The sequence below is a fragment of the Microplitis mediator genome, chromosome 2 (genome assembly GCF_029852145.1).
Source record: "Microplitis mediator isolate UGA2020A chromosome 2, iyMicMedi2.1, whole genome shotgun sequence".
Taxonomy (NCBI): Eukaryota; Metazoa; Arthropoda; class Insecta; order Hymenoptera; family Braconidae; genus Microplitis; species Microplitis mediator.
Genome location: NC_079970.1, coordinates 23363600 through 23381358, shown reverse-complemented (window position 1 = coordinate 23381358; position 17759 = coordinate 23363600). Strand labels below are relative to the sequence as shown.

At 30.1% G+C, this 17759-nt stretch overlaps 1 protein-coding gene across 7 annotated transcripts in view; it reads left to right on the top strand.

The window, feature by feature from the left end:
* LOC130664020 (glutamate receptor ionotropic, kainate 2) overlaps positions 1-17759 on the top strand; it is a 184172-nt gene that overhangs the window by 125289 nt on the left and 41124 nt on the right. For all 7 annotated transcript variants that reach the window (XR_008989285.1, XM_057463663.1, XM_057463664.1 and 4 more), the window contains one exon: positions 287-442. Coding sequence is in view for 6 of the 7 variants with exons in the window: in XM_057463663.1 (XP_057319646.1) it covers positions 287-442 (156 nt within the window). In the remaining variant the exon portion in view is untranslated. The remainder of the gene's footprint in view (positions 1-286; positions 443-17759) is intronic.

Genomic DNA, 17759 nt, shown 5'->3' with positions numbered 1-17759 from the left:
CATCAGCTATATTAAAAAAAAATACCCACAGTATAAAAACTTTTTTTTATTTATTTATTTATTTATAAATAATTTATTGAATTTAAATATTACATATATTGATTAAAAATATGACTTCATTTTGCGAGATTAAATTTCGTACAGGAAAAGTTTCTACTGAGGGTGGAATTAAAATATAAATAAGTCGATTAAAAAATAAAATTTAAATCAGTTTTTTAAAAAATATGTGTATACATTATGAGTTACACTAATATATATTTGTTATGTGTATTTTTTAATTTCCCAGGTGGATTGTTTCATCCATCGGATGACAAACAAGCGGTGGCGTTTCGTTACGCAGTAGAAAAAATCAACAACAACAGAGACATTTTACCCAGATCGCGGCTCAGCGCTCAGATAGAACAGATTTCCCCTCAAGACAGCTTCCACGCTTCTAAGAGAGGTGAGTTCTGTTTTTACAAATTATACCAATCGCGATTGAAATGCAAACGAGGGTTTCCGATTCTAAAAATCACTAGCTATTTATTTATTTGATTAAAAAATAAAAGTCGAATTACAAAAAAGACTCGAAAGTGGATTGTGGAGAGTGGAGAGTATCTGCAATAAATTCTGTTTGAAATGAAATATTTGAAAAACATTTACTGTCTTGGTCTATTAAATTTGTGTTTTACTGGCGGATAAGACAGAAAAGTAAAAAGGTAAAATAGGAGATAAAAATAAAGAATTGTGAGTAGTCTTTGAAGATGCAGTATAAAAAAAAAGCCAAGGGGTTTTATTGCCAGTGCTCTCGAGAGCTTTTCTACCTCAATTTTGAGGAGTTAGCCCATGTGCACGTACTTGCTTCCTCTACTTTTGATCAAACTCAAGTCGGCAGCAGCCGCCGGCAGTCTGCAGTCTACTCATACCACTTTCGGAGTATCTATATACGGCTAAGAAATACGGAAGGAAGATAACAATGTTGAACGCACTTGCACTTGATGGAATTTTGTACTCGATCTTCCCAATATATATATATTCATTTGCATATATATTCATATGTACATACATATTTTTAATAATATATGTATGCTTGCATCTAAACCATTTTCAAAGTTTTACTCAATACTTTTATTTTATTCCGTTCTATATATATTTATTTACTTATATATTTATATATAAAAGAGGTTTTGGAAAAATGAGGATGCTGAGGGAAATTCACTCTCTAGACGCAGAATACGACGAATCTCTTATATTTCACATATATTTTTATAAAATGTGAAAAAATTTTGTTTTTTGTAAATTTAACTCAAGTTATTGAGTACACCATTTTCCCCGGCTTTTCTTTATGTATTTTTTTACTTGACTACTGCAAAGACAAAATATTAAATCAAGTAAAAGTTTTCTGGCTCGGAGAAATTCATAAATTTATCGCTAGCGTATGAAAAAAAAATTTATAATGCCTTTTAATCCGGTTTACAGTTTTCGCATTACGAATAAATTTATTATTGTCATTGAACGAATTGACGAGTCACTAAACTGTAGTACGGAAGCAAATATCAAAAGTTATTGGATGTTAATTTAATTGCGCGTAATTAATATCCATTGTCAATTGTCACTCAACGGTTTAATATCATCAATATAAAAGTTTTGATGGGGACATTTATCATAAATAATAATGTATTCCATGTTATGTGTAAAGTATGAAAAATTAATATGTAATCGGTTAACTTTGACAAATAATAACGTCGTTGGTGGCAAGTATTTTTACGAGTTGACAGTGACTGGCAAAATTCCAGTAACAAGTCGAATTCAACCGCCGTCAGTGCTGCTGATTTTTATTGACTTTATCGTCTTGTCGTATATATGTATATATGTATATATGTATACATGTAGTAGCACCGAAGCTGAAAAAGTTCACGAATCACTCGTCGCAATGTCGGGCCATTAAGTTCCGAGAATCACCAATCGACTTGTTTGCGATGGATTCGCTCTTAACTCGTAAATTTTTTTCCCCATAATACTTTTTTATATTTTATCCGGAATAGCTATTTTCGTATAAAAAGATATCTGGGTCATTTGTTTATGTTCTTCCTACCATTTTATATTACTTTGGAAACCAGTTGATGATTTTTCTATATACCCGCTTTACCGACATATATATACATATATATGTACTTCCACAAAGTAAAGATTTAGTATTTGGTATCAAGCTGAAAGCAATTGATGAAATTAAAATGAATTTTATCTGAAAGGCTTTGAAGCTCGTTCTTGATTCAGAAAAGCTGCAGTCGAAAATGATGGAGTTTCATGGAGATATCTGTATACATTAAAGTGACTTATTCAGCTTAATGTTCATGAAAAACGATGATCAAGCTTTCATGTCAAAAGAACATAAAAGCTAATTGTTCCAGCTTTGTGCACAATGCTACCCAGGATTTAACAGTCTCTTGATGTATATACCTGCACTGGAAATTGCCCTATAATCTTAATAGCGATTGCACCAGGAGTAGTCTCGTCTGGCATGGTTTAGTTGAGTCTATTTTCTCTTGGGCTTGTACTCGAGGTTTACGAGAGCACTGACTAGTGTACTACACGACATTGGTAATTCGTGTTGTACAAAGCGAAGTACCTGAGCATCAGAGCAATCTCTCTTCATTTCATCCCGTTAACTTGTCCTGTATACGCATTGTTACTCAGCCCTCTTTAAGTTACATTACATTCACACTTTCCCTCCTACATTACTATACATCTTTCATTACAATTGGAGTCGTTATTTTTTTCATACAAGAGCTCTCTTTATGTACGTGACAACTTTCTAAGTGTCATTAAACTTTCAAACTCGTTTTCAACACAAGCTATTTTTTATTAAAATTAGGCGTAGAAATTGAACTTATTTTTTTAACGACAAAAAATTTTCATCTTCGTTTATGATGGAATTCAGGGGAGAGTTGGACAAAATGGGTATCGAAAAAAATTTTTTTAATTGCACTGAAACCAAATATTGCGAAATTTATTTTATTGAAATTAAATGTTGGGTATAATTGATATAATTTCATTAATTCTTGATGAAAAATTTCATTTCCTCAAAAAATTCGGGTATTAAAAAAAAAAAAAAAAATTATTTAGACGAAAAAGTTAAAAAATTTCTTAATGTTCATATTAGACATACTGATTAAATACAAAAATTGTCTTGGAGCGAGAAAAGATTTTTTTGGTCAAGAAATAATTCTTTGCACCAAGTAATTTTTTCTAGTTCTGAATAAAATTTTGTTTTCAATTCACAATGCAAAAAATTTCTTTAGGCGAGTAAAGATTTTTTATGTCAATGAATCCTTTTTTTTTCTATGCAAACTTTTTTGGCTTTGAGAAGCTTCCTAAAACCAAAAAAGAGTATAAAAATCTGTCATTTTGGAATAAGTAACGATATATATATTATAGTTATATATTCAGTCATATTTAGTGACAGAATAATTAAAGTATTAATTTATTTAAAGAAAATAAATACGTCTTTTTTCTCGCGTAATTTAAATGTAATTCGAATGATATAGATAAATTTATTTATCTCAATACTTGGCAATTAAAAAGAGTTTAAATTATGAAAAGGCACAAATTCAAGTCAAATGCTATCTAATGATACTAATTTCAATAACATTAACTAATTCTATCATATAGATATGGCGGGAACAAAATTTTCCTTACTCTCTTAATAATATAGATTAATAATATAGATTATAACTATCAAGGGGTTGAGAAAGCTCGTTAAGTCATTAGTGAAAAAATTTTTCCCTTGATCGCTAGAGAATAAGATGGCAAGTTATGTGTTAATTGAATATAGTGTAGATAAGACTAAATGATGACATTTTCGTGACATGAGTAAGACACTTGTTGATGATACGATCCCCGTGAATACATAACAACACGTCAGAATAACTTTAGTGGTGGTTAAATGCATCGTGCATTCTCTTCGTACGTTTAATTTCAGACCAAAAGTGCTTGAGTAGTCGGATATCAAAGTAACAACAAAGTTACTGATATGCATGTTAAAATGTTAGTGGCATCTTGCCAGTATGTTGCCAGAGTATCTCAGACTCGGTTCTCCCAGTTTCTGATGCTTTCTCCGAGAATTCAGAATCCTAGAAATTGTCTAGTCGAGAATCTGTAACTGCTGTCTTAAAAGTTAAATGGACAGACATGGATAGGAAATCTGGTTGGTCATTGTGTAGGTTATATCAAGAAGAGAAAAGAAGTTGAGTTAAACTTCGCCAAAAGACCATTTAAAGATCAAAAGAATTTATGGTTTATTGCACCAGAAATATCATCGTAATATATATATACGGGTTTATAAGAGCTCTGTTTATATATTACTTTACTCTACTTCACTTTGTTTGTTTGCTCGGTCGTTTGTTTGCTTCTTTTCCTGTCAATTTTATTTCTTGTCTGGTCTTTTAGGTTGCGCACTGGCGCTTTATAAGGGAAAACTGCGGAAAATTGTACTTGCAACCTCTATTGTTGTGTATCCTGTTATAAAGATGAGCATGATGCTGAGAGAATTGTTTCTGTTTGAATGTCTGTTTATCTAAATTATGAAAACTATGCCGTCATTTATGCCACCGGGACTCTGCGATGGAGAAACTTGAATTATTATTACTGTGTTTAAATTTTTAAAAGAATGTCTGCTTGTTTTATGAGATTATACTTGAGAGAATGAAGAGTTTGAGTAATTTAAGTAATAATAGAGCTTGTAATAGCCATAAATGTCAATCATTCATCAGAATATTAAAACTTTGCTCATTAATTTGATATAATAGTATTCGTTAGCTTCAACGTGACTCAAGTCGGTAACTTAAAATGCGTTCTCCATCTCTGCTTTCTCGCTGAATATATATAAGGATATATGTCTACATATATCTCAATGTATGCATGTATGTATATATATATATAGATGAGGTTGGCGCGCATATTTCTGGTATCACCTCGCTAGAGAGCCCATGAAAGAGCTACAGACGAGGATATGGTAATTGAATTCTGGATAGTTAGTGAGTGGAAAGTTTAGCGATTAGTTTTCTAAGTTAATGGACGTTCGCAGCTGACGGCTTCCTTATGGACCACCATAGTCATTATAAAAGAATTATCTCGTCTTAATTATTTTTTCGGCAATTAAATTTATTTATAGGTGTTATTATTAATTTGGTAAATTAGTAACACGCGTTATCCCGGGTCTGCCACGGCCATTTGTTTGCCCAAGCAATATATTTTACGATTTTTGAGGTCAGCTTAATACCGTCCGCCAAAAAAATATCTGAAGAAATCTCTTTCGCTATCGAGAGGACAAATAGGACTTTCCTTGATGTCCTCGGCCAATAAACGGAAACTTTGTCCAGGTTTTTCTCCTAAATAAATGGAAGGGAATATTAAGAAAAATAAAGCCGAGATTGCTAGATTATAGTGTAGTGCATCGATCTCTGCTCTTTATTTTACGTCTAGAGATTTTCTCTAAGAAAAAAAAACGGGACAAAAATATCTGACAAGTTTTTACGCCACCTTTATAATAAAATATACTTTTCTGTCCAAGTATTGATTGCTAAAAATTTAACTTTGATAATCAAAGTTTTATAAAATTAATCTGTCCATTCATCAAACTTACAACGTTTAATTAAAATATAACTTTATTTCCGTCTTGAACAGATCAGAAATCTTGCGATTTACATCCGCTGAATTAACTTATTAATAAATATCTTAATTAACAATATATAGTTATGTATAATAGTATTTTTAGTTATGTCGAAAGTTCATTATAACTTAGATGTACGGATAAACTAGTAATACACACACATATATATATTATATATATGTATATATATCTAAAATCTTCCTTAAATCTAGATGCATGTACACAACTCATGAAATAATCTGCGTGAACTTTGATAGCAAACTCCCGAATGAACTTTAGGTCGTTTCTTATTCCATTCCTCTACACACCCACCCACGTATATATACACACAAACACACACACATGCACACACAACATGTCTCGTGGTGATGCCAACTCGTCGTGTAACATGTTCGCATAAATCAACGTCACTTTTTGATTTTTCTTTCACTTCTGTATCTCCATATATGCATATATATTGCAGTTTGTAAGTTAGTCATACACAAATAAATTTATGAATAAAAATAATATATATATTTCTTGAGCATAAACTTTTCTTCAGACATAAATTGAAATCTTTAAATTTATTTAAGCGGGATTTAAAGCCATTAAACGGGACTTGTGATATTGATACTGAGCAATCATTTATACATCAGACTGCAAGTACTTTGGAAAACCACTATTGGCTAGAAGTTATTTAATGATCGTGGATTTTCCGGTGTGTTTCGCCGCACAGCTGATTGCTATCGATTTTGTGACGTTAATTAACGTTAATGGATCGAGCGAATCGGGTATAAAGACAAAACCGACGGTGTGTGTTTGGTTATCTTCCTATTATACTTGCGCTACTATATATACATATATATATATGAGGTAAATTCGAAACAGTAATACAATAGATTATTTACGGTATTGTGTAACTTGTTAACAAAAAATTCTGACCAATAATTGGAGAAGCAATGGGGCATAGCCATTATCAATTTCTGCGCCTATCTTAATTGATCGGTAGGGTATTAAATTTATTAAAAATTTGATACACTTTCGAATTCAAAACCAACAGAAATATAGGCCACAGGCTCAAATAGCCCACCGTAAATTATATATCAGTAAAAAATATGAAGCTAAAAAAATTTCCACCTAAAAGTTCTTAATGTCTCAAATTCGGAAGATCCTCCGACGTAAAATTTTTGGCACATTTTTGAATATGAATGAACCCAGATTTAATCTTTTCATTTTTTCTCCCTTAGCAATATAAATAAAACTCCCCCTCGAAGCAGAACTGACTCTAAACAGAGTAAATAATAAAAAAATCATTGACTCTTTATTCACTCCGGGTTTACTCCATAAATTTCTAAAAGTATATTTACTCTAGAGCTTCCATTAGCAATTAAATATTTTATTCCGTAAATATTTTTGTTTAAAATTTTCCAACCCACGTGGATTACAAACAATGCGTTAATAATATTTTTAAAAGATTTAGCTGGCGGTAAGTTATCGAGTGAATATTTCATTGTCTTTGGCCTAGTCACCTCCTTTGTATTTAGATATATGAGAGTCCCAGTGGTAGAAGGAAGGCGTGTTGCCGAGGTTAATGTCAGTGATAGTGAAGCCGTTTGTCAGCTCAGGATATAGTAATGCCGCTTGTCATCGTATGTCCTGGCATACATACAACACCTATGCACACACTCGCTCACACTTACACGGAAAGCTAGGCCTACAAGCTGCATTTGCCTATGCATCAACCTACATCCTCACCCAGAGGTTCCCTACACGATTACAGTCAACATCATCAACCGCGTTTGCCTCAGAGTACATAGATTCTCGTTTAATTACGCGATCATGTTTGATCACTCAGACTGTATGTGTGTGTTGTGCTCAAAGTTTATATCCAGTCTCTTATTTAACTACGACGCAAGTTCTATACTGATTTTTATCAGACATTACATGTTCTATCTTCCGCACGGTTGTTTATTTATCATCTCATCTCATCGATCCACTCCACAGCGAAAACACTTGCTGACTATATAATTAATCAACTGTTACACGAGATATTTAACCGCTCATATTGAAAGTTCTCGGACATTATTGACTTCAGTTAAATATTTAAGTTAATAATAACTGGAGGTTTAAAAAAACACTACACGGAACGAAAATTATGGAAACAGTTCCCATAATTCTGTGAAATTTTTTCCTATACCATCGTAGGAATTATCACCATAAATTATGGGAGCAGTTCCTATAATTAGAGAAATGTTTTCTATAATTATAGAAACAGTTTCTATAATTATGGAAATGCTAGCCATAACATTATAGGAATGGTTCCTATAATTATAGACATGGTTCCTATAATTTATAGGGTTTGTTCTTATAATAATATGGAAATCATTCCTATAATATATAGGAATGAACCCTATATTTTAGAGAAATCATTTCCATAAATTATAGGAACCATTCCCATAATATTATAGGAATGGTTCCCATAATGCTATTGGAGTAGTTCCTATACCATTATGGGAATCATTCTCATAATATTATGGGAATAGTTCCCACACTATTATAGGAACCATTCCTATAATATTATGGGAATGGTTCCCACACTATCATGAAAAAATTAATTCAATGAAAAGTGTGGTAATCACTTCTACAATACACAGAAATATTATTAAATATAAAAACAAAAATTCAAATTCAAAGCTTCATTTAAATCTTTCCATACCATGAGAGAAATTTCTACACTATTTTGCAAAAAAATTTTTTTATAATATTATGGGAATGGTCCCCATAACATTATGAGAATAGTTCCCATAATGGTATGGAAACTATTGCCATAGTGCATAGCAAAATTTCCCATAATTTTTTTTTCCGTGTAGACAATATTCTATGAAAAATTTCTGCAATTTAATTTTCGAATACTCCTTTTTTTTCTTATTAATCTCATAGTTTAATTAAATTTCAATCTTGACCCCTTTAAGTACTATGATCATTATAATTACATTAACCTTCGTTAATTATTTTTTAATTACAAGCTCAAGCTCAAACTTTTAACGAGCCCTGGGAAATGTTAATACCTTTTTTAATTTCTAATACCAACTAAATAAATACATTTCTGGTCGTGAAAACGCGCAAATAGATACAACGGTACCTGAACTATCGAACATAAAATTTGTTAGGTGGTTACTGGTGCATAGAGTCATTGTCTCAAAGCAATAGCCAGTAATAGTTGAATATGCTTATATATATACATACATATATGCGGGTTGAACTATACCTAAATGCATGGAATACCGTAATGACTCGATTTGAGATTACACCAAGAGACCTAGATTCACCTACTGCCTAATGTTGTATTACTGCTCTGTGTTAGTGGATATGTGGCCTGTAACATTCGTATCTGTGGTTGCACTGCGGCTTCAATTGTTATCAATCGGTGAAATGAACATATACGCATATATATATGTATATATAAATGCATATGGACATTATTGTACATATAATCGTAAGGGTAGCGGCGTATAATGTTTCATTGAATATCTGATAACACGTTAGATTAATTTAACATGCTTTATTTATTGTATTTGTTTATTTATAGAACTTTTTGTGACAGACACTTGATATGTACGACATTTAGCGCCTATAGCCGGCAGCTCAAAATATTAGAATTTAGAATTTAGAGTTTAGAATTTCGTTTATTAATGCCAAGGCACAGGCCAAATGGCAAATTTCATAACACAGTAATTACATTTATTACAAAAGAACATATAGTTGTGAGTACGTAGTACAACTATATAAAATAAGAATACTTATAGATAAATTTGGTTTTGAATTACATTAATATTCATTTGATAATAACTACACTGTAAAAAGAGCGGTGTTAAAAATGGACTCGTTTTAACTCCGCTCGGTGTAAAAATGAAATTACACCGGTGTAGGAAGAGTAATACACCGGTGTTAAAAATACCGGTGTTAAAGCGGGGTAAATTGCGTCCGCTTGGAGTATTAACTTTAAAGATTATAAAACATAAAAAATGTCAGTTTTTTATGAAAATTAACAAAAAATATCATTTATTAACAAGTATAGTGATCGAGTAAGTAAAAATATTCACAAAGTAAAATATTTCAACACCGGTAAAGAATATCTACACCGGCGGCGGCGTTATTTTAACACCGGTCTAGAATATTTACACCGGTGGCGGCGTTATTTTCACACCGCTTTCGGGGGTAAATTTAACACCGATAATTTTAACACCTACACCGCTTGGACTTACCCAGGTGATTTTTTTTACAGTGTATATAAAAAACAAGGATTTAAGGTATAAATTCTTAACTTCACTTTTACTTAGGTCAACTAGTAATTTTACGTAAAAACGTAAACTTTTACGCTAAAAATATCAGATAAGATACAGCTGGTAAAAAAGATACCTAATTGATCTTATAGTGACGTCATCAACGGATCAAAAAATATTTTTTGGTTACATGTGCGATAGCAAACGACCGAAAAATATCGAAGTAACTTAACGAGCCATCTTGTGACAAAATTTATCATCATTTTAATTCGTCCACTTACCGACTTCTCTCTAATTTTCAACAAATACTCAAAACAATCTTACCAAATAAATAAACCCGGGTTATAACCGGCAATTTTTAGGCACTAAATGTAGTAAATTTCAAATATCTGTCACAAAAACTAATGTATGTATCTAGTACAATCGAGTCTAAGACGCTCGCCTTCGGCTCGGGCACCAATCTTCACACCTCGCGTCTTAAACACGATCGCACTCGATAGGTAAACTACTAGATCTACTATATCTATAAATATATATACGTATATTTATTGCATACCTAAAAGCCTGTTTAAAATTGCGCGAAGCTTTCTACTCTTAGCTAATGCTTATTCTCCTGGACGGGTTATTGCGACATCAGCTGTTATTTTTAACAACGCGATAATGCAGTTAATGATACTCTATATTTATTCATTAATTATTTGCTTAGTATTTCCTGGTGCCTTATATATTACTTTTGGTTATTTATATGTAGATAGTGTACATTTATTATTGTAATTTGTGTTCAGCGAACTCCTACGCCATGTATATAGGAATAGTATTCCGATGATGCATTTAAAATAAATAAATAAAATAAGAATATATATATATATATATATATATATATATATATATATATATATATATATATATATATATATAGATATATAAAATGTTAAGTAGATTTTATTGATAATTTGACACATAAATTCGTAGAGAGTTCACGATATAGAAGTGAATAATGGTGACAGGGTAAAGTAAAAGCGATTGTTCCAAAATGGAGCGGTTATGTGTGAGTAAAGCTTCGGATAAAAATTATTGGAATACGCGGAGAATATAATATCCGTGTAGAACGGTAATGTTGGTAATGGTAGGTAAGGCGATCGTAAAATGGTCACTCTGGGGGCACATAACTGTAAATTATGACAGCGTTGAGTGTATGTGTGGTTATATATATATATATATATATATATATATATATATATATATATATATAATATTATATACATACACTGCACTAAGCGGTGATGGTGGAAAAGCGTTTGGGTCCTTTCCACACGCTTGCTAAGTATCTTTCGTAACATTTATTCTTTCCCACTCTATTTAATTTTTTTTTTTTTTGTCATTTTACTATTTTAGATTTAATTTTTTTTATTTTTATTATTATTTCTTTTGGGCGTTTTGTCGTAGGCATTGGTGTGGAACACTGAGATTTCGCTTCGCTTGAAATTTCTACAGTTCAAGCATTAAATTGGCCTTAAGCCAAATTTCGTGAATTTACATTGCAAATTACATTTCATCCGCATCATACACACATTACTTTTTATTTCTTGATTTTCGTTTATTTTATTATTACTTTTTTTAAAATTATTTGGGTTTTATTTTGTCAAATGAACAGGCTGCTTGTTCATTTGTCACGATTGAATAATTTAATATTAATTCTGTTAAATGTTAAATAAATTATAAATAAAGATGAATGGAAATGTTTTTTTTTATGAATAATTAACCGAGTTATGTTCAATTGGATTAAATTGATAAATTTAATTATAGATTTCTTCGTCAGATAAATTCTACATTTTCCTTTTATTCACTTTATAAAAATTTTCTACTCTATTTTCGTGTAATAAAAGTTATATTACACGTATTTTTATTACGATCTCTTTATTGACTAAGTTATTATTAGAAGGGGAGAAAAATATTTTATTTTATTAAGGTAATAAAAAGGGCGAGTTTTGTGTCACATGGCTTCAAGATTTCAGTCACGATATACTTACATATTATACATATATTTTCACTATATATTTCTGTACATAAATGGTAGCAGGAAAAAAAAGACATTAAATTTACGACATTATAAATGATGTTTTAGTAAATAAAAAAATTAGTGTCAATTTTATGATGACAAATTATCAAATTTTTATTCATAAATTAGGCGAAAGAATGAGGGGCAAAATGGGCTAGCCACAAACTCTTTTTTTAATTTTTTCAAAATTTCGTGCTTACCAAAGTTGAAATATTAGACGTAAATTGAACGTTCTTAACGTTTTAAACGTAAAGGAAACGTTTTTAACGTTTTGAAAGTTAATTGAACGATTGTTTTGTATTTTGGTTCATAAAAAAATTGGTAATTTCATGAGTTATGATTTTAGTTTAATGATAACATTAATTAATTTATTTCAATATTTGTAATCACAATTTTCATAACCTTGATATCATAATATATGAACAGGTATAAATATATAGTGTTAAAGATAGAAGTATGAAACTGAAAAAATTTTTATTCAAAATACGAATTTTTTATTTAAGAGCCAGAAAGACAGACGACAAAATTTTACGAAATTGACGTCATTATAATCCAGGAGTACAAAATCGATGAAAAAAATTTTTTGGTATGCTTATGTTTTCTTATTATAAGTCTAAATAGGTTTTAGTAACGTTTTTGATTTATGATACTCCAGTCTACGTTTTGAATGAGTTAAAAATCTGTCAAATTGAGTTTTTAATGTCCAAAACGTTCAATTTACGTTCAAAACGTTAAAAACGTTCAATTTACGTCTAATATTTCGACTCGGGTACGCTTTGGCTTAAAAATTATATCTCATATGATATTTCGACTTCACTCTACACGTGGATAATAATTAAATTTTATCAAAATTATTTTTTTTGACTACTCCCTTTTCACGAAAATGAAAATTTTTTATTTTGGCAATCGAAGTTTGGTTTTTATGTTATTTGGTTAGTAATAAAAATAAAAAAATTCTTTGTAATCAAGATTAAATAATTCAATATACGCATGCATTGATAATGAAAATCAAATTTTTTTTTGTAAACACTATTAAGGAATTAAAAGGATTATCTACAATATTCAGATCGCTGGGCTTAAATAAGAGCAGAAAAAAATACTGATCATTGTTTTTAGTTTCAACAAAATAATGTACAGATTAACAAACAATGGACACTTTTTTCCCTTCGATTTTTATTCATACTCTAAAAAATTGATAGTAAATATGAAGTTTACTTTTAATCCGCTGCGAGTTTTATTAAAATCACTCGGCGTGAGATGTAACAAACAAAATTCACAAAGTAGTGATAGACCGATTTGTTACATAATTTTTTTTTGAATTGATTGGATCGATTCTACAAATATTGTAATACCTACAAAACAAACGCAGAGACTGGGCACCGAACCTCTCGCCAAAAAATCTCAAAAATCGGTCGCTATTTAAAATAAAATAAATAAATTACGCAGCATAACTTTATAGAGTTGACGTTAAATCGAGTTCAAAATTGCTGTAATAGTACATGTAAAGTTCTAAATATAACCATTTAATTATCTGTATGACTCGGACCTTGTGTAAATTAAACCCTGCAATTTTCACTCTCCGTCGAGTGAAATTAATTCCGTGAGAGGATTAAATAAATAATACTCTTCATTAACTTCGCATTTTTTTCACGGATAATTTTCTATAAAATGTTCTCAGATTTAAATTAAATTTTTAGCTTCACTTTGAATTGTTTTAATTTTTTTTCTCACAACATTTCGACGTAAAAACTCTGAAACCCTCTATAAAGTTCACAAGGACATGAAAAATTAAGCGAGATCGAAGTAAAAAAGAGCAACCAATAAATAAAAACGGTCTCCATAATACTGACACTGACGTATCTCATAAATCTATAAACAACAATATATTTTTTTGCTGTAAAAAAAAGTATAATAATAAAAACATGTTTATACACTTTGATCTATACACTCCTAACGTTATTATCCGAAGGAATTCCCCTTTGTGAATTTTTATCATAGCATATCTGTCTGTGCTCGTGAATAATGCATGTCGGATCGGGCTCGCAGTAGTAGAGATCGAGGTCCGTTCTGACATGGTGTTCGTGTTAGGCCACGCGCACCACCGACAGAGTGGTGGTCCACTGCCAGGACGGAACCCACAGTGATATATACAGTATTTTATATCCTTGACAAGAGTGGGTGTCTAGCGGGAATTACTTGAGCCATAAATTTTACACCAAAGACCTCGACGTTGCGCTGCTGAAAATGAGCTAACGTCCACTACGGTCAAGCACCTTTTGCCTGGCTATTCAACTCTCGTAATACAACTACAACCTCAACTACAATTATAATCACATATTTTAATATTTATACTTGTTGACAAAGTCACATGGAATTTTTCAAATTATTATTTTTTTTTTATTTTAAATAACAAGAGAACCCCCACGGCAAAGGAATAAGAAGTAGTGGAAGGCATTCCCGCATGAAAATACCATATATGATAAATATATATGGATATGGATGTCGCACCATGTATATTTATACACCATTTATACATGGGTATTATCCTGGTTTAGGTGCTTCTCTCAATAAGACAATTTATAGATAAATTGAGAAAAATACCCACGTATATACGCCATGGATATAAATGTATATGGAAAAATATATAATCAAAATGGGACCATATAAGTGGCCAAAAACGGTATATATTTTCTTATATATAATATAGTAAGTTTTAATATAATTAATTATATACGTAAGTTTATAATTTATTACATGTATTATATATATTTATACTCATATATATAAACTTATAAGTTAGCACATATATGTATTGCATATGTTGATAATTATATATGTCAATTTGTAAGCTAGCACACACATATATATATTCTGAACACAATGTTTGAATCTTATAACAGAAAGAGGAAAACAGAAAAAAATAGAGTTTATTTATTCTTACATATATGGGGAAACTTATATGGTTTTATATATCGAAAAATATACAAAAATTTATAAAGTTAAATACATGGTACATATATCGTGCCATATAATGATCAATTATAGGGGAGGGTGGGGCAGAGCGGCCCCCCTAAGCTAATTATTATTTTTTGTGGCTTTCAACCATAAGATCACTTTACTTTTGTCCTATTTCGAACAAATTTATGGACATTTTGCCAAAATTCTGAAAAAAATTTTTTTTTTTTTGTGGGGCAGAGCGGCCCCCTTCAAAAAGTGATAAAAAAAAATTTTTTTTTCGTTTTTTTTTTTTTAAATTGTTTTCATCATTAAGAATGTATTTCTTTCTCTTGACAACTATTTTTGGTTTTATATTACTCGAAAAAAATTTTTTAAAGCGTAAAAAATCGTTCACTCTCGATTACCTTAATTACTAATTGTTATTTAATAAAAAAAAAAATCAATTCTATAATTTTACTTTATTTCAAAAATTTATCAACTAAAAAAAAAAAATTTAATTTTTATAAATTTTTAGTGACCAAATTTGCCTCTTACATAGAGAAACGGCCGAAAAATATGAAAAAATAATTTTTTCGGAAGTTTCGGCTGGTCCATTTTGCCCCAGGTGTTATGCGTAGGGCTAGAAATGTGGAATTATAACAATTTTTTTTTAATTTGACGATAAAAATATGAAAAAATCACTTTTTCAAAATTTTGGGCTTGTCCATTTTGCCCCAAATGTCATGCGTAGGGGTAAACATGCGCAAACATGTCGGATTTATAGTAATTAGTCGAAAAAAAAAAAATTTTTTTTTTGGTCAAAATTTCAGGGGGGCCGCTCTGCCCCACCCTAACCTATGTGTATTCTTGTTTGTTTTCATATATAAATAACATTTATTGTTGAATATATTAAAATTATAAGTTTTCAAATATATAAATAATATATTGAAGTTATACAAAAATATATATGAAATCATATAAGAGAAAACATATATAGAAATATAATAAAATCGGCCAAAATCTATATAGTTCTATATAAGATTTCATGTATTGCCACATATATATTTATATCTGTAACATATATTTTTTAATATATGTTTACCATATATGATATTCTCATGAGGGTTTTTGTAAAATTTTTTTTTAAGGAAATGAGACGATTTTTAAAAAAATATTCGGGTTGAAAATTGATTTGAAATAAAAAAAAAATATCCTAGCCCATCTCACTGGACCTTCCCCTAAAAATTAATTTATTTATAGGATTTAAAATTTATTCAGTTCAATGATAACATATAAAATAAAAAAAAACTTTGTTATCTTAATAAAACTATCAATTTTATGATTCATGTATTTTATTTTTTTTATCAAACATTTATGATGCTGGTTTGTAGAACGTATAGTTTAACGGACGTTGGCAATATTTTCCAACGGATTACAGAGTCAAGTTCGATATAGAGAACCGAGTCGTGTCTCTCTACAAATAAATACATGTTGTGAATAAATTTATCTTGCGCGAATTTTTATTTTATTTACTTTCTATACGTACTTTTAAAATATCAAATGTTTATATAAAATTCAATTAATTTATTTTTTTTAAATACACAAATTTTATGACTATTCGTTTTAAAACGGATAATATTTACTCAGGTGGAGTTCAAGCAGAATTTTTTATTTGGGTATATTCAAATGTAAATATTACCGTTCCACTGATACCGATATTTTATTACATTTATGGAAATTAACATCATCTATATTTTATCAATTACTATATATGATAAAAACATTTCAGTAATTTTATTTACATATATTTATTTAAATAATTAAATTCTGGTATATTTATATTTGATTGACATTTAATTCATACATATGAAAAAAATTTATATTCATATCATGTTTCACAAAACGGCGAAGTCAAATTTCGAGGAGAGTCAATTTATATATAAATATATATATGTATATATATATCTGATATAAGAGATGAACTGAAGCAATCGAACGTGATAACAAAACGAAACCGTTCATGTTGAAAGCAATATCCAAAAGATAAACTATTTCATCGACTCCAAATATCCATTTGGGATAAACGTTACTTTTTATTTGCTTTTCTTCAATTTTATTTGGCCGACAGTAGATATTTTTTAATGCTTCGATGCAGGAAAAATAAAAATAATAATTAAATAACATGAGATGAGTTTTTACATGAAAAGTTTTTCTAAATGACGTTTCATTTTATTAATATAATCTCAAAATATGAAAAACTGACCCGTGTAAAAAAAATTTTTTTTCCTAATGAGTTTCGATCTGAATTTCATCACGAAACTCAGATCGTGACACAAATATGACTTTCATCATGAATTTGCTCCCATAATTTTTCGTCTAGTAAATCTGTATCATTTCTAAAAATTTATTATTACGTCTTTGAATTGGACTTGGGACGACTTTGATAGAAACTTGACTGAATTTTTACCTAATTGAACCTTTTGTCAAATTTATCGACTCAGAAATTGCCAATAAATTTCTTCTATCAAGTACTCGATTAACGTAAATCATTTTCGATTGTTAAGTTAATTTAGTGAATGAACTTCGGATCACTTGGATAAAAATTTGACTGAGTCATACTTTGTCGTGATTAAAATTGTTGATACAAATTCATGATGAAAGTCATATTTGTGTCCCCGGGTCATAATATCTAGCCTCAATCCAGCCTCACTGAGTAAGAAAAGCATTTTGAGCCTCAGATAATGCTCACAGAGCCTCAATGAGCCTTCATTTGAGGTTCATTGAGACTTATTGAGGATCTTTGAGAATCATTTGAGGCTCATTGAGGCTCTGTGAGCATTATCTGAGGCTC